Here is a 23924-nt window from a genome sequence, read left to right on the forward strand (position 1 = left end):
GGGAGCTGCCCTATGGGAGGGCCATAAGGCTTATGTCAGGGGTATCCTTATAGCTATAGGGACCAGGAAAAAAAAGGAAAGAAAAGAAGAAAAGGAGAAGTTAATGAGAGAGGTCCATAGTCTAGAGCAGAAGCATAAAATGCAAGGGGGCCAACAACAGGAGACCTTTCATCGATTGATTAATAAGAGAGAGGAACTTAAAGATATTTATGAGGAAGAAACTAGAAGGGCATTTTTGGGTAGAGCCAGAGAAAGGTACTATTGGGAAAATAAAATAGGAAAAAATTTAGCGAGACAAGTGAAAAGTAAAAGAGGGGTCAACCTCATCGACAAAATAAAGGATAAGAAGGGTAAAATGGTATACACGTCTGGGAAAATAGCAGAAGTATTCAAACAATATTACGAGGCCTTGTACAATGTGGAAAAGAGAGGGGAACTGGGAATAGGGCAAAAAGAGAAAATGAAAGAGTTTTTATGTAAAGCCAAAATGCCCCGCCTGACAGACGAGGAGAGGGAGGACATGGAGAGTCCCATTACTGAAGAAGAAATCTATAAGGCCTTAAAAGAGACAGCCTCAGGGAAGAGCCCGGGTCCGGATGGGTTCGTAATTTCGTACTATAAAAAATTTAAGGAACTCTTAGTCCCCCACTTGTGCAAATATATTAATGGATTAGGCACTGAATATGATATGGGGAGGGAAACATTGCGGGCCGCGATTACTTTGATTCCGAAAGAGGGGAAAGATCAGACTCTTTGTGGTAATTACAGGCCTATCGCGCTCCTAAATACAGACGTAAAACTATACGCTAAAGTAATAGCTGCAAGATTAAAAAGAAATATGACAAAACTGATCCATCCGGACCAAGTCGGGTTTGTCCCTGAGAGAGAGGGCAGGGACAACGGAATAAGGGCCTTGCTCCTTACCCAAGCTTTAAAAGATAGAGGGTCCCCAGGTCTATTCCTGTCAATTGATGCTGAAAAAGCATTTGACAGGGTAGACTGGGGACTCATGCTAGAAACACTAGAAGAGATTGGGGTGGGCCCGAGGATGATATATTGGATCAAGGCTTTATATAAGAACCCACAAGCGACGGTTAAAGTCAATGGAGAATCTTCGACCCTGCTGCAAATGAGCAACGGGACCAGACAAGGGTGTCCACTGTCGCCCCTATTGTTTGTGATCTCCCTTGAACCCTTGCTGGCCGCAATTCGTAATAACCCAGATATCACAGGGATTAGAATAGGGCAAGAGGAACACAAATTAGCCGCTTACGCGGACGACGTGCTCTTCTTCATCACAAATCCCAGGATTACGATCCCGAATTTGTTAAAAATAATGGAAGAGTTCGGACAGATTTCCAACCTAAAAATTAACCTTGGTAAATCAGAAGTTTTAAATATAAACATCTGTAAACAAGAAGAGGAGAGATTAAGTGCACAATTCTTCTTTCCCTGGCGCAAAGAAATTAAATATCTGGGGGTCCTCCTGTCGAATAACTTAAGAAAACTATACTTAAAAAACTATATCCCTTTATTAGAAGAAATCAAGAGCGAAATAAAGAAAATCTCAGCTAGCCATCTTTCGTGGTTAGGTCGGATAAATGTGGTAAAAATGATTTTAGTCCCGAAGATAACATATAAATTTCAAATGATGCCCATTGCACTCCCTGCGACTTATTTTTCAGTTTTAAAGAAGATAATATCGAAGTTTATATGGCAAAATAAAAAACCGAGAATCTCGTACGCGGTATTAAGGAGAGGGAAAGACCAAGGGGGGGTGGCAGCCCCGGATATAAAAAGATATTACAAGGCAGTAGTTCTGTCTCGGGTGGTAGACTGGGCGAAAGAGGTAAAGGATAAAAGATGGGTAGGTATTGAAAACACGCTTTCACAAACACTTTTAGGAAGAATAATTTGGAATCCGCCACAATATAGGACTTTAGGCTTAAACACTCACAAGATTACACGACTAGTTTTTAAATTATGGGATCAATTACACACGCAAAAAAAATGGAGGTACAATTCACCGTTGATCTATTTGAAAGACAATGATTACTTCCCACCAGGACAACGAGAAATAGGGGGAAACTGGATATTAAAAGATAATGCACAATTAAAAGATATATTAGTAGAAGATAATTTAATCACATTTCAAGCACTAAGAGAAGACACAGAATTATTGAGGTTGGACGAATGGCGGTACCTCCAGTTAAGAACATTTGTGTTAAAGCTTCCCCATCCTTTACGGAGTAAGGAAGAACTAAGACCCTTTGAACAACTGTGTCAGCAGGATAAAACAACAAAAAAAAGAAAATATATTGGTTCGATTTATAAAATATTTTCAGAGGGGGACGAACTGGAGGAACCGGCATTCTTTAAAAAGTGGGAGAAAGAACTGGGGGTACAATGTAATACCCAAATTAGAAAGAAAATATTAACTTTAATTCACTTTGCGGGGGGAGGGAATAAATTAATAGAAACAAACTACAAATGTATAGCAAGGTGGTATGCCACCCCTGACAAACTCAGCAGGTTTAGAAACGATCAATCGCCGGAGTGCTGGCGAGGATGTAAGTCTATCGGGAGTATGGGCCATATATGGTGGGATTGTCCCAAAATATTAGATTATTGGAAGAAGATAATTGAACTAATAAAGGTGGTAACGGGAAAAACGATCAGAGAGGACCCATGGACGGTGTTATTTCACGGGACAGAGGAGACAATTAACCAATATAAAGCATCATTAGTCCCTATTTTTTTTAGACACCGCAAAAAATCTCATCCCGAGAAAAATGGAGAGAAAAAGAAAGCCCTAAAATCCAGGATTGGATTCGTCGGGTAACCGAAATACAATATATGGAAACTGAGGAGGGCGGAGATGAGGCAACAGCCATAAAGGAGGAGAGGGACAGGAAATGGGATCTCTGGGAAAAATTTAAAAAATCTTGGCGATATGTGGAGGAAATAACGCAGGCATAAATACGGGAAAGGTTTAGTGGAAGTGAGGTTTAAAGTAGAACCCTGAGGGATAGAAACCAGGAACAGGGAGGGGGGAGGGAGGGGGAAGTAGAGAGTTTAAGGGGACAAAGAGAGGAGGAGGCACGAACGAGAGTTGATACTTGAAGTCTTGCCGTAGGATACGGGTTACTTACCTCTCCCCTTTGCACCCTTAATGAATATGGAAAAAAAAAGAGAGGGACTGGGGGGAGGGGAATAAATTAAGTGAAGATATATGGCGAAGGAGGTTAAGGGGTAAATTTCAAGGGATATTATAGGAGGACTTGGTGGTCTTTCCCTTTTTCTTGGCTCTTTTAATGTATAAATGAATAAAGTTCCTGAGTGAAAAGGTTTACTAAAAAGAAGAGCTACAATGATGTGATGTTAAGACGAGGTAAATTATAATGAACGTTGAGTTGATTGACACCTCGCTGATAAATTCGCTGAAGTAGCAAAAAAAAAGAAAAAAAAAAAAGAAAATCAAATACATTTTCCTAAAACGATTTGTCATTCTGATCATTTCTGCTAGGTTTTACAGAGATGTCAACCACAGCATGCGATTATTCAAACTGATTACGTCTCTCCCTAATGATCATTTGCAGGAAATGCAGTTCATGGGTTGTGTTTATTTTTACATGAAAAACAAACTAATCAGATCACAAAAAAATCATTTATGTTCACCGATATACACATTCATACTTTCAGGTGTTTAAAGGGTGTGGAAAATATTATATATATATATATATATATATATATATATATATATTTATATTAAAACAACAAACATGGGGGCAGACATGTGGGCTTGCTCCCGAGCTGGGCTGTGTGCGTCCATTGACACATAGTGCAGCTTGGCCCCACCCCCCGCTCCCTCCTTACATGATTTGATTGACAGCGCAGGAGCCAATTGATCCTGTTGCTGTCTCTGTGTCCTGTGAGGAGAGAAACACAGACACGCTGCTGCACACAGGCACTTCTCTGGACCAAGATAGGACTCGGGTAAGTGTACAGCAAGATGAGGGGGCGATAAAATTACTCTGCAATTTTTTACTCTAAGACAGGGAATGAATTAAGGTAAAAAAAATGTCCTGGCTTTAGAACCATTTTAACCGCTTGCTGACTGCCTCACGTAGGTATACGGCGGCAGAGCAGCTCTCCTGCACTGGATCAGGTATCCAATACACGATCCAGCTCTTCCGCGCAGTGGGGGGGGGGGGGGGGGGGCACTCCTGCGCCTGTGTGCTGGCTGTGCTGTGATGTGATTAATCAGTGCACAAGCTGATCAGCGGGTCCTGGCCAATGACTGCCACTGATTGGTGAAGAGGATGAAAGGACAGAGTTCTGTGAATGTAAACACAGATATCCGTCCTGTCAGCGGGGATGTGCCGGTTTTTGAAATAAAAACCGGTACATCTCTTAGTAAAAACAGCACACAGTGAATGCACCAAGCATTGTTAGGCACATATTTAACCCCTTAATAGCGCTAGATATGAACCCCTTCCCAGCCAGTGTCATTTGTACAGTGACAGTGCATATTTTTTTAGAACTGACCACTGTAATTCTGTAGTGTCACTGGTTTACACAAAGTGTCAAAAGTGTCAGATTGCCTGCCATACTATCACAGTCCCGCTATAAGTCGCTGATCACCGTCATTACTAGTATAAAAAATTTCAGTATATATACACAATAGTTTGTAGACGCTATAACGTTTGTGCAAACCAATCAATAGATGCTTATTGGGATTTTTTTGTTTATCACAAATATGTAGCCGAATATATAGTGACCTAAATTTATGAAGAAATTTAATTGTTTTACAAATTTTATTGGATATGTTTTATAGCAGAAAGTAAAAAATATATATATATATATTTTTTTAAAAGATTTCAAAGTTGTCAGCTTTTTTTCGTTTATAGCACAAAAAAATAAAATAATCAAAAACCCAGCGGTGATCAAATACCACCAAAGGAAATCTTTTTCTGTATGAAAAAAAAATGATATCAATTTAATTTGTCTATAGTGTTGCATGACCACACAATTTAAAGTAATGCAGCGCCAAAAAGCAAAAAAAAGGGGTTAAACCTTCCGGAGAGCAAAAGGTTAAAGATGAATGCAAAGTAGACAAACAAAAAAGTTGTGCAATTTAATACAGATTTATATTTACTGTTAATAAAGAATGAAATATGGCTTTGCATTGAGATAGCTTAATGCTGAACTTCAGGCCTATATAAAAGTGTTGTAGTAAATGGAGTCATGAGCACTAGTGGTGGAGAGAGTAGTGTGAGGAGCTACAGTGTACATGTGCTGGCAAGGAAAAATCCACAAATGAAGAAAAGATAGAGAGAGGATCTTGCCAGTCTTCTGCTGCTTCCTTACTGTCCAGTTACAGGCTATAATGGGTCCTTGACCAGGCTACATTGGCTAAATTGTAGCATAGTCTGCTGGACTAGCCTGTATCAAAAGATTGGCAGAAGAGGATTACTAATAAATGGCACATTAAACAGCTCCCATGTATATGTTTCAGCTGTGTATGTAGTGGAGTGCCTGGAGTTCCGCTTTAAGGGGTATAATATCTAAATGCATGTTTATATTCAATATCAAAACTAACCTTGGACGTGTGACACGTAACAATCTCCGCTGCCACCCACGTACTGACATTGTCTGCAAACCTTAACATATGCAGCAGGTACTTATCATGTGTAGAGGTTAGAGAGAACAGACTGCTAACTTCAGCTGGAAGAGAATCCGAGGAGAACGTTCTAGGACAAAACAAATGTTCTATTTATTACAAATATAACCACTAACTGAAGACAAAAAGATAATGCATAATAGAACAAATAGAAAACAGACAGCTAGGTCTGTTATTCGATACACTGTACAGACATAGAACAGTGGACACCTTCTAGATCAGTGGTTCTCAACTCCTGTCCTCAGGCCAGAATTGCAACATAACCGAAATCCATCACCGGTGATATCATTTGCTCCTCAGTGATTGCAGTATTCTAGCCTGCATCTCCCCCAAGGTAATACTTAAAACCTGGCCTGTTAGTGGGTCCTGAAGACAGGAGATGAGAACCACTGCTCTAGAAGAACATCACATTTCACCTCCTTTTCTATAATTCAATTCCTGAACATTGCAGTCCTGTGCCAGCACTGGGTAAAGCAGCACAGAGGATTATTTTATTTATTTTTTTAAACCAGCGGGTTAAATGAAAAAATAATGACCAATTCTCCGAACCACACATTGGAGGTGGATGAGGGGAATCCTCCCCACTGTACCTTTATATAAAGACAGCTACACGCGCACCACACAAACAAATATATATATATACACGTGTAAATGCATATGCACCCACCCATAGAATATCTCCCTCCATCATAAAAACATTAATCAACATATCACTATATATTGTACATAACGCTAGGGAGATAATTCAAAAAATCTTTCTCTATAGCCCCCAAAGGAACGACGGAGAAAGGGTGGGCAATAGAGGGCAGAGCTAAGGGGACCAATCATTTGCCTGCCACCTGAACTTACCCATATGCGTGTCCTGTTGACTATGCTTCTGTGAGACACCAGTCTCTGCCATCACCTGAGGACAACTGTAGTCCTGGAACCAAAGGATCTCTTTTGTTCTTCCTTTGCTCAGCTTCCTGTACTTCCTGGCCAGTGAACATGGAATTCCAAGGGGAAGCCACACACCAATAGGCTAGGCTTGATGTCTGACACATGTGGTGTCGCTATACTTGGGAGCAGAATGTGTTTTGGGGTGAAATTCAAAGTATGCCTTTGCTACGTGTTAGAAATAATAATTTACTAATTGACACATCCGAAATTTTCCCCAAAACTTGTGGAAAAAAATAAAAATGCCGAAAGACTCAACATGCCTTTTTAAACCATCTTGAGGTGTTTGCACTTCAAAATTTGGTCATTTTATGGGTGTTTCTACTATTGTAGTCCTCCAGGGCCTCCACAATGTGATGGGTAGTGAGGGAATTAGATGCAAAACATCTGCCCTTTGAAAGCCTGAAGTTGCTCTTTGGATTCTGGGCCCCTCTGTGTGGCTAGACTGTGAAAAAGTCTCACACGTGATATCCCCATACTCTGGAGGAGTGTAACAATTTGTTTTAGGGTGCCAATGCTGCATATGAGAAATAACTTGTTAAAATGACAACTTGTGTAAAGATAAAAAACATTTTATTCACTTTCTTCTCTTCCCCAAAAAAGATGAGGCAAAATAATTTTAGCGTCAAAAAACATGCCATGCTTCTTACTAAATATTTGGAACGGTCTGCTTTCCAAAAAAGGGTCATTTGGGGGGTATTTGTATTGTCTTGGCATTTTAAGATCTCAAGAAATGACCATCAGAGCATCAGGGTTGATAAATTTCTCGTAAATCTACTATAGTTAGTAGACTATAATTTTCATATACTAAATAATGTATACCTTTTTTTTTTTATCAAAGAAATGTAGAAGAATACATTATGGTCTAAGTTCATGAAAAAAAGATTATTTGCAAACTTTTTTTTTTTTTTTTGCAGAAAATAAAACTAAACTTTTTTTTCAAACTGTTCTGTATTTTTCCACTATAATAAAACATGGCACCAAAATTTTTTTATTTGTGTTGCGTCGAGTTCAGTTCAATTGAGTAATTTTTAGTCAAAATATCAGTGTTGAAAACTAAAAAATGGCTTGGACAGGAAGGGGGATTGTACATGCTGGTCTTCAAGTGGTTAATGCGTAAGCCATAACATTGTGTTTCAAGGTATTATGGCTCAGGTTCCTGACAATATAACTAAGCCTTATACTGGGATTTTTCTTGTTCGCCCCAGCGCAGCAATCCTCTATTGTACTTCAGTCAATGCGAACGCTGGTCGTCTCTTGTATAGAACATTTCCTTTCCATTGTTGAATGAGAACATACAGCAAGCATTTTGTATTGCCCTTCTGCACAGTGGGGCAGATCAGAACCATGTCATTTATCACGTAGAAGCATTTTTCCAGTCATGGTAAAATGCTAGTTGAATGGTAACTAAAAATAGAATAAAAAAGGATAACTGCATCAGGCATCCAATATAATGACAAATTGGAAGTATGAATGTGCACCAGTAGAGGGGTGATATCCTTCAGCACTCTGTACTGTGTTAAAGGATGGGCAGTGTATGGGCTCACCATAAACATTCAATTCAGATCGAACAATCTCATTTAGATCTACCAAGTATGTAGAGAAAGGGCCCTGCCTGATCGGATAAAATTGTATCATCAGACTGCATGGTGTATGTCCAACTTTAGATCTACCAAAACCATGTAATAGGAGGACACACCTGAACAATCCAATCAATTTGCATCCAATCAGGCAGACCCACTCTAAGACCCCTTTCACACCGAGCCGCAGGGGGTGTCGGCATTAAAGCGCTGCTTTACAGTCTTTTAGCTGCGCTATTCAGCCACAAGCGGGCGGTTTTAACCCCTGCTAGTGGCCGAAAAGGGGTTAAATCTGCCCGCAAAACGCAACCGGAGTGGCGTTTTGCCAGCGATATCACAGCCCCATGTATTTCAATGGGGAGCAGCGGTGGAGAAGTGGCGAGTTCACCGCTCCAAAGAAGCTGCTGGCAGGACTTTCTGACGTCCTGCCAGCGCACTGCTCCAGTGTGAAAGCCCTCGGGCTTTCACACTGGAGTGAATAGAGCTGCTTTTTTCAGGCGCTATTTTTAGCGTTGTAGCGCCTGAAAAACGCTGGCAGTGTGAAAGGGGTCTAAAGGAGATTGTACAATGGTCACCTTTATGATAAAAAATGACCTGCAAGAATAATTGTTCCCATGCTTGTGTTCTTCCCTTCTATTTGAGAGTCTTTGGAGTACCTGGGGAAATTAGCACAGTGATGAGTGCAGTACAGGCTAGGCAGCCGAAGAGGGCACGCTTTACATCACAGGTTCTCATTTACCCATACTTATTATTTGCCAGCATATCAGCTGCCTTTTTGCTGTCATCCATTTTTTAAATAAGGATATAGCTGTACTTTAACCACTTTCAGACCGGACCATTTTGCTGGTAAATGACCAGAGGTCTTTTTACACTTTGGCACTGCGCTGCTTTAACTGGTAATTGCGCGGTCATGCAATGTTGTACCCAAACAAAATTTGCGTCCTTTTCTTCCCACAAATAGAGCTTTCTTTTGATGGTATTTGATTGCCTCTGCGATTTTTATTTTTTGCGATATAAACGTAAAAAGACCGCAAATTTTGAAAAAAAATGATATTTTCTACTTTTTGTTATTAGAAAAATCCAATAAACTCAATTTTAGTCATACATTTAGGCCAAAATGTATTCAGCCACATGTCTTTGGTAAAAAAAAAGTCAATAATTGTATATTTATTGGTTTGCGCAAAAGTTGTCACATCTACAAACTAAGGTACGTTTTCTGGAATTTACGCAGCTTTTAGTTTACGACTGCCTATCTCATTTCTTGAGGTGCTAAAATGGCAGGGCAGTACAAAACCCCCCCAAATGACCCCATTTTGGAAAGTAGACCCCCTAAGGAAATTGATAAGAGGCATGTTGAGCCCATTGAATATTTTATTTTTTTGCCTCAAGCGATTGAATAATGACAAAAAAAAAATTTTTTTTTTTTTTTTACACAAAGTTGTCACTAAATGATATATTGCTCACACATGCTATGGGCGTATGTGAAATGACACCCCAAAATAAATTCTGCTGCTTCTCCTGAGTACGGGGATACCACATATGTGGGACTTTTTGGGAGCCTAGCCGCGTACGGGGCCCCGAAAACCAAGCACCGCCTTCAGGCTTTCTAAGGGCGTAAATTTTTGAGTTCACTTCTCACTACCTATTACAGTTTTGAAGGCCATAAAATGCCAAGATGGCACAAAACCCCCACAAATGACCCCATTTTAGAAAGTAGACACCCCAAGCTATTTGCTGAGAGGCATGTTGAGTTCATGGAATATTTTATATTTTGCCACAAGTTGCGGGAAAATTACAAACTTTTTTTTTTTTTTTTTTTTTTTCACAAAGTTGTCACTAAATGATATATTGCTCACACATGCCATGGGCATATGTGAAATGACACCCCAAAATAAATTCTGCTGCTTCTCCTGAGTACGGGGATACCACATATGTGGGACTTTTTGGGAGCCTAGCCGCGTACGGGGCCCCGAAAACCAAGCACCGCCTTCAGGCTTTCTAAGGGCGTAAATATTTGACTTCACTCCTCACTACCTATTACAGTTTTGAAGGCCATAAAATGCCAAGATGGCACAAAACCCCCACAAATGACCCCATTTTAGAAAGTAGACACCCCAAGCTATTTGCTGAGAGGCATGTTGAGTCCATGGAATATTTTATATTTTGCCACAAGTTGCGGGAAAATTACAAACTTTTTTTTTTTTTTTTTTTTTTTCACAAAGTTGTCACTAAATGATATATTGCTCACGCATGCCATGGGCATATGTGAAATGACACCCCAAAATAAATTCTGCTGCTTCTCCTGAGTACGGGGATACCACATATGTGGGACTTTTTGGGAGCCTAGCCGCGTACGGGGCCCCGAAAACCAAGCACCGCCTTCAGGCTTTCTAAGGGCGTTACAGTTTTGAAGGCCATAAAATGCCAAGATGGCACAAACCCCCCCCAAATGACCCCATTTTGGAAAGTAGACACCCCTAAATTTAGGGGTACACTAGTGAGACTAGGTAATAAATGGCGGGTGCCCTGAAACTATAAAAAAATAACTAACCAACCAGCGTCACCTGTAACAGTTATATGGTGATCACTGGTGAAAGGGTTAACTAGGGGGCAATCAGGGGGCTTTATGCGGTAGTATATGGGGGTCCCTGGCGCTATAAAAAGCTGCGGCGAACCTAAATACCTACTTGCCTAACTAGCGTCACCTGTGACACTAATACAGCGATCAGAAAAACGATCGCTTATTAGGCTGGGTTCACACTGGAGCGATGCGGGAACGCCACGAATGCGCGGCGGGTTCCCGCATCGCATGCCTCCCGGCGGCAGTTCACACTGCCCTATGCGAACTGCTGGGAGTGTCAGTGAAATGTTACTGACACCCCCAGATCAGTTCGCATATCGCAGTGCGATCTGCAAACTCGGATCGCATGGTGTGAACACCCATGCGATCCGATTCTGCTGCGGGCCAAAAAAAGGGTCCCGTGCGAATTTGCGGCGGGTGCGGCGGGTGTGGCGGGTGCGGCGAATGGCTGAACTCGAATCGCACAGAGATCGGATGTGATTTGCACTGCAGTGCGAATCACATCCGTTCTCAAACCGCTGCAATCTGAACCCAGCCTTAGTGACACTGGCGACGGGGGGTGATCACGGGGTTAAACCTTTATTGGGGGGGTTAGGGGGGTACCTTAGAACTAAAGGGGGCTAACCCTAACTGCCCTAACAGTTATTAGTCACAAATGACACCCGCCGGGTGATCAGGGGGTTAAACCTTTATTAGGTAATAAATGGCGGGTGCCCTGAAACTATAAAAAAATAACTAACCAACCAGCGTCACCTGTAACAGTTATATGGTGATCACTGGTGAAAGGGTTAACTAGGGGGCAATCAGGGGGCTTTATGCGGTAGTATATGGGGGTCCCTGGCGCTATAAAAAGCTGCGGCGAACCTAAATACCTACCTGCCTAACTAGCGTCACCTGGGACACTAATACGGCGATCAGAAAAATGATCGCTTATTAGGCTGGGTTCACACTGGAGCGATGCGGAAACGCCGCGAATCCGCGGCGGGTTCCCGCATCGCATGCCTCCCGGCGGCAGTTCACACTGCCCTATGCGAACTGCTGGGAGTGTCAGTGAAATGTTACTGACACCCCCAGATCAGTTCGCATATCGCAGTGCGATCTGCAAACTCGGATCGCATGGTGTGAACACCCATGCGATCCGATTCTGCTGCGGGCCAAAAAAAGGGTCCCGTGCGAATTTGCGGCGGGTGCGGCGGGTGTGGCGGGTGCGGCGGGTGCGGCGAATGGCTGAACTCGAATCGCACAGAGATCGGATGTGATTTGCACTGCAGTGCGGTGCGAATCACATTCGTTCTCATAAACCGCTGCAATGTGAACCCAGCCTTAGTGACACTGGCGACGGGGGGTGATCACGGGGTTAAACCTTTATTGGGGGGGTTAGGGGGGTACATTAGAACTAAAGGGGGCTAACTCTAACTGCCCTAACAGTTATTACAGTCACAAATGACACCAATGCAAAAAAAAAAAAAAAAAAAAAAAAAATGACATTGGTGTCACTGTGACTGGGGGGCAGGGGTAATTGGGGGGGTGATCGGGGGGTAAAGGGGGGGTGTGAGTGTGCCTGGCATGTTCTACTGTGTGTGGGATGTGTTGGTGCAACTCACTGATCCGCTCTCCTCCGTGTCGGAACGAAAAATACCGACACGGAGGAGAGAATACATCACTTCCTCTCCTGTGTTTACATTACAGGAGAGGAAGTGATGTCACCGGGGATTTCTATTCGTCGGGAGCGATCGCGAGGGGGTGGCCATGAATGAATGGCCGTCCCCTCGTCCGGGATCGCTCCCGAACGAAAACCGACCGCCGCAGGCACCGGGCGGGGGCCCGATCGGGCCCCCGACCCGCGGGAGGCAAATCACGTACATGTACGTGCTTATGCCTGCCCGTGCCATTCTGCCGACGTACATCGGCGTTAGGCGGTCGGCAAGTGGTTAAAGTGACTTTGCCATTATTGACAACAATTCAAGAGAAGGCCTGTCTGTAAAAGAAGAATTTACATACTTACCTTTCCTGCTACCTGTGCTGCTGAATGCAGCTCCGTTGCAGAGAAGGTCTCCTCGGATGTCCTCTGGGAATCTGACACTCCCAGCAATGTCAGTCTTCTGGGTCCCCTACAACTCTTGCTGGTTGACCTCTACACGTTGCAGAAGATGTAGTGACATTGTGGTTAATAGGTGGAACCGATGCAATCTGACGGGGATACAGGAGACCCACACTCCCAGAAAAAGTTGGGGAAGTATGGTGGTGTAGTGGTTAGCACTCCTCTCTTGCAGTACTGGGCTCCTGAGTTCAAATCCCTATCGGGACACTACCTACATGGAGTTAGCATGTTCTCTCTGAGTTTGTGCGAGTTTCCTCAAGGTACTCTGATTTACTCCCACACTGAAAGTAAATGCTTGTAAAATGATTGGACCTAGTGTGAGAGTAGGTATGCATGCGAGGTCGCTTGCATACAGTATTTCACAAAAGTTAGTACACCCCTCACATTTTTGTAAATATTTTATTACATCTTTTCATGTGAAAACACTGAAGAAATTCCACTTTGCTATAATGTAAAGTAGTGAGTGTACTGCTTGTACAGCAGTGTAAATTTTCTGTCCCTTCAAAATAACTCAACACACAGCCGTTAATGTCTAAACCACTGTCAACAAAAGTGAGTACACCCCTAAGTGAAAATGTCTAAATTGGGCCCAAGTAGCCCTTTTCCCTCCCCAGTGTAATGTGACTCGTTAGTGTTACAAGGTCTCAGGTGTGAATGGGGAGCAGGTGTGTTAAATCTGGTGTTATAACTCTAGCTAATTGCCACTGGAAGTTCAACATGGCACCTCCTGGCAAAGAACTCTGAGGTTCTGAAAAAAAGAATTGTTACACTACATAAAGATGGCCTAGGCTATAAGAAGATTGCCAAGACCCTGAAACTGAGCTGCAGCACAGCGGCCAAGACCACAAAGGGCAGGTTATACTCACAGCAGGCCTCGCCATGATTGACCAAAGAAGTTGAGTGCACATGCTCAGCGGCATATCCAGAGATTGTCTTTGGGAAATAGATGTACGAGTGCTGCTGGCATTGCTGCAGAAGTTTATGGGGTGGGGGGTCAGCCTGTCATTGCTTAGACCATACACCACACACTGCATCAAATTGGTCTGCAGGGCTGTCGCCCCAGAAGGAAGGCTCTTCTAAAGATGATGTACAAGAAAGCCCACACACAGTTTGCTGAAGACAAGCAGACTAAGGGCATAGATTACTGGAACCATGTCCTGTGGTCTGACGAGACCAAGACTTCCTAAAGAAGTTGAGGGCAAAGGTGATGGACTGGCCAAGCATTTCTTTTTTTTTTAACGTACATCACGGGACACAGAGCAGACATAATAAGTAACTGGGATGTCCCCAAGCAATGCTTTTTCGAGGAAGTAACCCATTATGACCAAAGAAAATACCATCAAAACAACAGGATCTATGACCCTGACATTCACTTGATAAAACCTAATGAATGTATGCACCGAAGACCAAGTAGCAGCCTTGCAAATCGGAGCCTTCAACGCTTGATGATGCCCATGAAGCACTTACTTTTCTGGTAGAGTGTGGGGTTTTTCAACTTAATCCATACGCCTGAACAATCACTTGGCAACTGAGAAATAGTCGACTTAGATTCTGCCTGTCCCTTCTTGGGACCTTCTGGCAATACAAACAGAACATCAGTCTTCTGAATCTGAGCAGACATCTTCAGATAGACCCCGATAGCTCGTACTACATCAAGAGAATGAAGTAACTTCTCCTCTGTAGATTGTGGATTTGGAAAGAAGGAAGGCAGAATGACATTCTGATTCAGATGAAAACTGGGCACTAACTACCTTAGCCAAAAAATTCTGGTTGTGGCCGCAAAACCGCCCTATCCTGGTGTAAGATCAAATATGGTTCTTTACAGGCCAGGGCTGCCAATTCCGACACCCTCCTGGCCGATGTCACTGAAATCAATCTTGTCAAAAGGACCAGAGGAATCTGCCGAATAGGCGCAAAAGGTTGCCTCTGTAAGACCCCCAGGACTAAATTTAAATCCCAAAGGCACAGAGGTGGCCTGACCAGTAGAAGCACACGAATCACCTCCTGTACAAAAGAGTAGGAGTGAGAAGCAATAGGCCTCTGGAAAAAAAATTGCTGAAGCCGAAATCTGGCCTTTAATTTTACTTAAAGCCAGATTAATTTACACCCCTTTTTGCAAAAAAGCCAAAATTCTCCCGATCTTATATCTTTGGGGGTGCCATCTCCTGTCCTCACACCATGTAATATCCAGACTCTATAGTAGGTACTCCTGGAGACAGTTAAATTTAGAGACCATAAAGCAGGATGGAATATCGGACCTTGCAAGAGCAGATCCTGATGGAGTGGAAGAACCCATGGGTTCCCTACCTCCAATCTTACAATTTGTGCGTACCAAGTCCTTCTGGGCCAGGCTGGAGCTACTAGAATCACCGGTTTTCTCTCTTCAAGGACCCTTGGTAATAGCCCTATAGGAGGTAAGGCATAGATGAGAGAGAACCAATTCCATGAGATTATTAAAGCATCTGCCCCTAATGCAAGCGGGTCCCTGGTTCTAATAACCGAGGGGGGAAACCCCTGGAATTCTATTTTGTACCCCTGAGACACTGTAGAGATAACCCACTTGTCTCGGATCACCTCTCCTCAGGCAGCTGAGAATTCCAACAGTCCCCCCCCCCACCCACAGGAGTGGAGACCCCCTTCAAAAGGCAGGTTCGGGACTGGCTTTAGGGGGCCTCTGGGCCCAGGGCTTTTTCTGCCCTTGCCCTTGAGGCTTTCCTCTAGACCCGGATGGCTGAGGTGATCAAAACTGCCTTAAATTGGAAGTGCTGGGTACTGAAGCACTAGACACCTTAAATGGTAGGTCATCTGCTCCTTTTCCTAACTGGTAGAAGTGCAAATTTACTCACAGAAATCTTCTGGATATATTTATTTAAATCTTCTCCAAACTGCCACTCCCCATGAAACAGGAAACCAGCTAATAATCTCTTGCAGGGTAATTCCGCAGACCGGTTCTTTAACCACAGAATCCTGGGTATATGTACTGATAGAAGGGCAAGCCGCGACACCTGTTGTATGGAATCTTTAAGAGTATCTACTGCGAAGCATAAGGCACGAGATAACTCTGCCAATTCCTCAGCAGATACCCCCTGATCGTGGACACTCTTAGCTACCCACTTAACCTGGTCCTTTAAAGACTGACAGATATCTATAGCTGCCACAGCCGGTTGTGCCACAGACCCAGCAATAGTAAATGAGGCCTTTAATAAGGACTCCAAAGATCCGCTGGATCTTTAAACACCTGGGCATTATCAACAGCACAGATAAGACTTGTTCAAAGAAGAAATGGCAGAGTCCACCAATGGCATACTCCATTTCTTTGTAAACTTTTCCTCCATAGGGTACAATAGCGCAAACCTTTTAGGAGGAATAAAAAGTTTATCTGGGAGATCGCAGTCAGCATACACAATTTGCTCTAGCAACGGATGCAAGAGAAAAGCCTGCAAACTTTGTGGAGGACGAAGAGAGCCTAAAGATGAAAAGGCAACCTCAGGGACCTCCACGGGTGGCAATTTAAATCCTGATTGGATCATCTCCATGAAGGACTGGATCAATAGTCTCTGGGATTGAGAGTCCGAAAATGATTCTTCAGAACCTGGAGAAGTGGAGTCTGTGTCCTGACCTTCCTCCTGGTCATTTACAGCCACTTATTCCACATCTTCTGCCCAATCCCGTTCCAATGCAGGTGGGGGCTCAGGTGAAGGGGATTTATCCCATTTCCTTCCACCCTGGGAAATGGAAGCAATCATACCTGCTATCTTTCCCTCTAGCCCAGGTAAAGCAGACGCTAAGTCGTCTTTTGTGTGACGCAGGTTGAGGCAGAAGTGTTAGCTGTTGCTACAATGCCTGACAACCGTAATGGCTCAGACTGGCCAGTTGCCTCAGGTCTCTCAGGAGAGGTGAAGACAGCAGCTAAGTGGCTAGAATCATCCACTACTGATGGTGGCACACTCGTGCCCCTTCCTGCTGTGCCTCCTCCACTCCTCTTCCAGGAAAACATGCCAGAGACAAAAAAAACTAGGCATCCAAGAAAAAATTCCCTTATGCACTCAACCGTCCTGCAAAAAATACTGCAACCAGCTTTTTACAACACACGGCCTTACAGGACCTGCTGTGCCCTGGTCCATCTACCCACAGTAACTCACGTGCCCAGCTGACACCACTCTATGTTCCTTCCAGCCTGCTTACAGAAGCATAGCCAGGAACACCTCCTAATATTGTTGCTTCCTCCCCTACTGAGCATGTCCGGTGTGCACTTTTTACGAGTACAGCATCCCACACACTTCTCGCATCCCTCCCATGTCTACGTCAAACGTGCACACTTTTCGCGCCTTTCGCACGTGTGCGTCCACTGTTACAAACAGCATCAGTAAAGGGCCACCGAAGGCACCGGAATAGCAGCTAGGTGTGCAGGCGGGGGGATTCAAGAGCCGCTGGGATTCCAAGCTAGAAGCCTCCACTGAGAGGGCCCTGCTGGTCCGTGACATCACTGCCCCCTAGTGGAGAGAAAAAAACACCTGGTCTCATGCATCAAAAAAGTAAGATACTGTAAAAAAAAACAAAAAAAACTGTTACGGTTTTAAATAAGTGCAAAGAGAGTCCTCTTTTAAAAAAAAAAAAAACCCCAAAACACTTACCAATCCCCAGGATTGTGCTTAACAAGCTAGACGCCAATCTTCCCCCATCACAGCGGGTTCTGTCCCTTGGACCTTCAAGGACCGGGTACCCCTGAATTTGGGGCAACTCCCTTGGACCTGCAAAGCACTGTGCAGGATCTCCTTTGGAGTCTTTTTTTACCAAGGGTTCCGGATCCCAGGGTCCAGTGCCCAAAGGGTCACATTACAAGCAATACCTCATAGTCTTCTATGGAGTCGTGGTTTGGGTACCATCTATTTTAGTGAATCCCCGTCCGAATGGATCCGATTATATAATCCCTTAAATCCTTCAGGCTCTGTTACCAGGACCATTCTTTTAGCTAGATCATGGAGAGCTTTTCCAACCATGACCATCACCTTACATGACAAAGGCGAAAAAACTGAGGTACGTCCTGTGCGGGAGGGGTTATATAGAGGAAGACTTCCTGTCTTTTTTGGTTTGCCGGTGTCCATTCACCTTTAGTTGGCGTATAACCCAGTTAGTTATTATGGCTGTGGTTATTTTTGCGAAAAGTTGACCCTAAAGTTGAACCTAAATTTTAAAAACCCTGGAAGTCAGCACAGCACAGGGATGGTGGGAGCCCCTCATAATGATAAATTCATCATAACAAACTTTCATTATTTTACGAATCTAACGAAAATTCGTATTTCGTACAAATCCAATTTGAATTTCAGACACGAATTAGAAAATAAGAATTAATTTTTCGTACGAAACGAAACAAATTTATTGACGGCGCACATGTCTAGTGCACAGTTATGGAACATCTGTTGGATCCTCTCTTCGGGATACTGTTTGGCACATTCGAAGAGTAATCACAAGTGGAGTGAACTTTTGAGCACCATTGTACATGGGACTCACGTGAAAAAGTGTGTGGCATTTTATATTTAAATGTTGGACTTCTAGCACTGAGGTTACAGTATCAATGTACAACACAGTGATTGGTAGAAAAAAATTATGTAAAAATTCATTTCAATTTACAGTGTTCACATTTGTATTTGTAGCACTGGGATTGTGGTATCACACAGATTATACATATTTTGGCTTGCATGTTGTTTATATAGCACATGTTTATACAGTGTACTGAAGGACAAACAGAAGCACTATAATAGTGTTTATAGTATATTTTTCCATCTACAGTATTTATCACAGTTAGATAGGAGCAGCACTGCACTTAGTCACGAAGCTTTATATTCATCAGTGTGGGAAGACATTATAGGTGTCGGCACCAGTTCTAATTTATTTTGATTTTATTTATATTATATTTTATTTTCACACAGGTAACGCGTAGATAATTTCTGTCATTATTCACAATATGTGAAGCGCTGCATAAATTGTCAGAGCTATATAAATAATTATTATAGTCATAATAAGTGTTGCTTTCGAAGTGGATTTTAGAGGACAAATTCCCAGCAACAGAACTACAAATGGAAGAAAAGGTAGGTACACTCTTCTATTAACAGTAGACCTTTTTGTAGAAGGTTTAGTATAGCAATATGTTCATTTAAAGCTGAACTCCGAGCAATTTAAAATATTTTTTGTGACCGCACTGCATAGGTTAACTGCTTAACCTATGCAGTAACTGGTCTAGGTCAGTGGTCTCCAAACTGTGGCCCTTTGTTTGCCTTTATCTGGTCCTTAGGGCACTATTCCACCAACTAACAACAATGATGGATCACCATTACCCCTACTGACACCATCAATGGGGCGCTATTTTTCTCATTGAAATCAACAATGGAGCACGATTCCTACCATTGAAACTGATGATAGGGCACTAATGCCAAGGCATTTTCTACTCCCACTGGCCGGGTCCACCTAAAGACTGAAGGACAGCAAACTGGCCCTTTATATACTCACCTAATCCTCTGATCCTCCCAGTGCAAGACCAGTCTCTTTCCTGCCCACCCCGTGGTCCAGCGGTCTTGTGCGGTGGACTATTCCTGATGTCACCACATAGACCAGCTCTGGGAGTGAAAGTCAGGAATGGTCACCTGCTGGACATGGGGGAGCATTGTATTCCAAAGAATCGAAAGATTGGGTGAGTATAGGTGCTGTATTAACCCCTAGACAAAATGAGCAGCTAACCCATGTAATGTGGGCACAGCATGGGGAAAACAAATTGGGCTTTAAGACCAGTAAGGCCAGAAAGCACTTACAGATAGAGAACAGTCATCCCCATCTGGCCACCGACAACCAAACAGTGGAATATATGTATAGGTCCTATATGACCACTGCTGTCATCCTCTGCCTCAGCTTTTTAAAGCATTCAAGGAGATTCTACTTGATTTTTGCAATTGATTACAATTACAATAAAGTTCCTATATAAGGTTTTGTTCCTCTGTATTGGAGTGGAAAGCTTTTTGCTGTACCATATTTTGCTTAGCTATAAAAACCTGACAAAGGTCCCAGATTTCATAAGACTTCCGGTTTAGAGCTGACATTTATTCCGCTTTGCCTTCTCTGGTTTCCCTTATATATTCTCAGCAACATGCTGCCATTTTTAAATAAAACATATTTTCATTACACACCTTATTTTAGGCTCAGTGATATCATCACTGGGTCATGGTGATTCTCTATGCAATGCAGGCAGATAATGCCTGGTGGGAAGGGCCCCTAGGGTGCTGTATATAGGTTCCTAAAGACAACACAGCACCCTCAGCACGACTTTCAAAAGCCCTGATGTTAGCAGTAGGCTTGTCTCTTGGGAGTTATCCAAATATCAAAATGCCTTGGTAGGTGGAAGAGTGGGAATTTTTAGGCAGGCTTCGTTTGCATATATCCTAGGTATCCATCGGCACCCTAGGTATCACCCATGTGTGATGCTGAGCTTCCATGATCAAAGGAATTGAAATCCAATGAATGAAAAAAGTGGACCTGGGGATAGTAAGACTGTGGAGGAAAGACTAGATGATGCTGGACATCCTCCTGCCAGGAGATGAGACGGGCTCTATGTGACTTGCTGCAGCCTCCAATATACACATTGAGAAGCTCACAGTGTGCAGTGAAATTAGAGTAAGCAATTTTAGTAAAGGAGAGGAGACTGACAACGGACCCTAAAAAGTAAGGTTGGAGTTGAGCTTTAACCGCTTGCTGACCATATACTGTATATAAATGGAAGCAAGGTGGCTCTCCTGCGCAGGATCACTTACCTAGTATGTAACATTGCAATTTTCTGGGTTTGGGGCATGCCCACCAGAGCGGTGGTCTGCCTATGTAAACAAGGTAGATCGTCGTTCTGTCACTACAGAAGACATGGGTCCTGTGTCTCTACTAAGCAGGCGCACTGATCTCTGCTTTCTTTTTTTTTTTTAAATTGTATTTTTATTGAAAATATAAAGATAACAATAACAAAGTGTTGGCATAAATGCACAGGTAAACAGTAAGTCCATCAAATAAAACAAATCAGAAACAGCGAGGGGGGGGGGGAGGAGAGGGGAGGGAGGAGAGGGGAGGGAAGAAAGAGGAGGGGGGGGGGGTAGGATATTTCAGCACATTCTGTATATCCTCACATTAATTAACAATTATTTGTGGTACAAAACAGCAATCGTCACAATCAAATAGGCATAGGACAGTGAGCAGGAAATGTGGAAACTTCATTCCTTTAGAAGGGCATAGAACAGTGTGAACGTGCAATTTGAGCCTTAAACTTAGCGTAGGAGGTCCAAACTCAGAAAACTATATTAAGTAGCAGTATATAGTTTAGAGCGATACCACAGATCCCAAATCATTGAGAACTTAGGCATAGTGTCATGGACTATGGCTGTAAGCTTTTCCATACGGCCGATATGTTCTAGGTTCTGCAAGACCTGGGGGAGAGTGGGCGGGGAACGTGATAGCCACCGTGTAGGGATAGCTCTCTTAGCTGCTAACAAAATAAAGGTGGCAAGCTTCTGAGCATGTCTAGAGAGTCCAGGAATCGGCAACCCTAGTAAGAAATACAGAGGGTCTAATGGGAGGGAAATCTCCAACAAGTCTTGGACGAAGGATTGTATTGTAATCCAAAATGGACGGATCAATGGGCATGCCCAGAAGATATGGAAATGGGAACCTATATCTCCCCGACATCTCCAGCACATCGCAGGAGTCTTGGGATCATATTTATTTAAAATTTCAGGCGTTCTATACCAAAAGAGCAGAATCTTGTAAGCCGTTTCCTTCTGTTCCACACAGCGGGATGTCTTAGAGACGGCCTCCCAGATTCTCTGCCATTGTGGGAGTAGGATGGGATGTTCTAACACTTGCGACCACTTACGCATATATGAATGAGAAGATTCCGTAAGGGGCACCGATTCATGGAGTATTCTATAAATGTCAGTGATTAAATGGGCCTGGTATGGGCCCTGAGCACATAAAAATTCAAATGGAGTTGGCTTATCAAGACAGAGAGTGGGGGATTTAGAAGCAAAGTAGTGTCTGATTTGCAGATAGGAGTGGAAGAGTTGTTTGGGAATTTGGTGCTGTTTCTGCAAGTCCACGAATGATAGAAGCCTCCTGGTGAGCGGATGCACTATATTGCGGAGTTGAAACAAACCAGCTTCAGACCAAGGAATCACTCTATCATATGCTAGGCTGTCTGGGATATCTGGATTAAACAGTATGTTTAGCAAAGGAGGGCATTGGGAAGCCAGAGGAAACAACTTTAGGCATTTCCTCCAGATTTCCAAGGAGAACAGCATCGGGGCTAGACAGATGCTACGAAGTGGACCCATGGAGGTTTTAAGGTCTGCCCAAAGCATGGCACAGATGTGTGCAGGCCTGGTGATGCTCATCTCAATTTCAGCCCATACTGTGGGGGCTTTCCGGGATGACCAGGTAATAACTGGTTTAAGGTGTGTAGCATAGTAATATTTGATCAGATCTGGGGCTCCCAGACCTCCACGCCATTTAGGAGCCAACATCACCGAACCTGCAACCCTATGCGCTCGATAATGCCAAATGAAGTTAAGAAAAGCTCTTTGGACAGCCTTAAGTTGGGACATAGGGATTGGGATTGGAAGAGTATCAAAAAGGTAGAGGAGTCTAGGCATCACTGACATTTTTAGGACATTGATACGACCCAAAAGTGAGAGGGGAAGCGAATCCCATTGCTTCAAAAGCCTAGCAATGTCACGAAAAAGTGGGGGGTAGTTAGCCGAGTATAAGGTCTGCTTTCTTTTAGTACAAACACCTCCCCCCACAGTTATTAAGCACAACCTAGACATACATTTAACCCTTTGTTTGCCCCGTTAAAGTGGTTGTAAACCCACTTTTTTGGACTTCTACCTATAGCCTAGAATAAGGCTTACCTATAGGTAGTGGAAATATCTCCTAAACGTGTGCCATTTAGGAGATATTTCACTTGTGATCCGCTGAAAATTACAATGGCGCATGTGCGGGGAAGAAACAAAACAAAGTGCCGTTTCTTCTCTAGCCTGTGCCGTAAATCGTGGCTCCCATGCACATGCACGGGAGTGACGTCACGTGGCTCCAGCGAATCACAGAGCCAGAGTCCGTGGCCCAGAAGGAAGAGGGGCCAGAAGATGGACGCTGCCTACACAGGGGACATTGCTGGATTCTTTTGCAGGTAAGTGGCACATAATGGGATAGTATGTAATGCGTACTATCCCATTATGCTTTTCATTTGCAGGCTTTGCAGCGAGCAAAAAAGGAAGTAAAACCCATCAGGGTTTACTTCCTCTTTAACCCCTTCCTTACCAGTGTCATTAGTACAGTGACCATGCATATTTTTAGCACTGATCACCGTATTAGTGTCTCTGGTCCCTAAAAATTTTAATTTTCCTGACTCTCTAACACAATATCGCAGCCCCGCTATAAAACGCTGGTCGTCGCCATTACTAGACAAATTCAATCAAAATATCCCATAGTTTGTAGACGCTAAACCTTTTGCGTCAACCAATCAATATACGCTTTTTTTTTTTTTTTTATAGCAAAAACATGCAGTAGAATACATATTGTCCTAAATTTATGAAGAAATTCGAATTTTTACATTTTTTTATTGGATACGTTTTATAGCAGAAAGTAAAAAATGTTTTTTTTCAAAATTGTCGCTCTTTTTGTTTATAGCGCAAAAAATAAATAAAAACTACAGAGGTGATCAGAAAAAGAGAAAGCTCCATTTGTGGAAAAAAAAAGGATATCAATTTTATTCGGGTACAACGTCGCACGACTGCGCAACTGTCAGTTAAACGAATGCAGCAATGTATCACCTGGTCGTGAAGGGGGGTAAATCTTCCAGAGCTGAAGCAATTACGTTGATGGGCCATGTGTGTACATAAACATGGAAAAAGCCAATTTCTCCTGTAGGCAGAGTACGGTTGTGTGTAGCTCCTGTACGGTCCATCTGGCGTCATTGCACATCTGGCTCAGGAATTTCTCCAGCCCACAATGATACAG

At 43.2% G+C, this 23924-nt stretch overlaps 1 protein-coding gene across 1 annotated transcript in view; it reads right to left on the minus strand.

Moving 5' to 3' along the window:
• KNDC1 (kinase non-catalytic C-lobe domain containing 1) overlaps nt 1-23924 on the minus strand; it is a 289084-nt gene that overhangs the window by 39994 nt on the left and 225166 nt on the right. The window contains exon 26 of the mRNA XM_077455239.1: nt 5603-5753. Coding sequence (XP_077311365.1) covers nt 5603-5753 — 151 coding nt within the window. The remainder of the gene's footprint in view (nt 1-5602; nt 5754-23924) is intronic.

This window comes from Lithobates pipiens, unplaced genomic scaffold (genome assembly GCF_037356315.1).
Source record: "Lithobates pipiens isolate NorthernLeopardFrog02 unplaced genomic scaffold, aLitPip1_a1.2 Scaffold_25, whole genome shotgun sequence".
Classification (NCBI taxonomy): domain Eukaryota; kingdom Metazoa; phylum Chordata; class Amphibia; order Anura; family Ranidae; genus Lithobates; species Lithobates pipiens.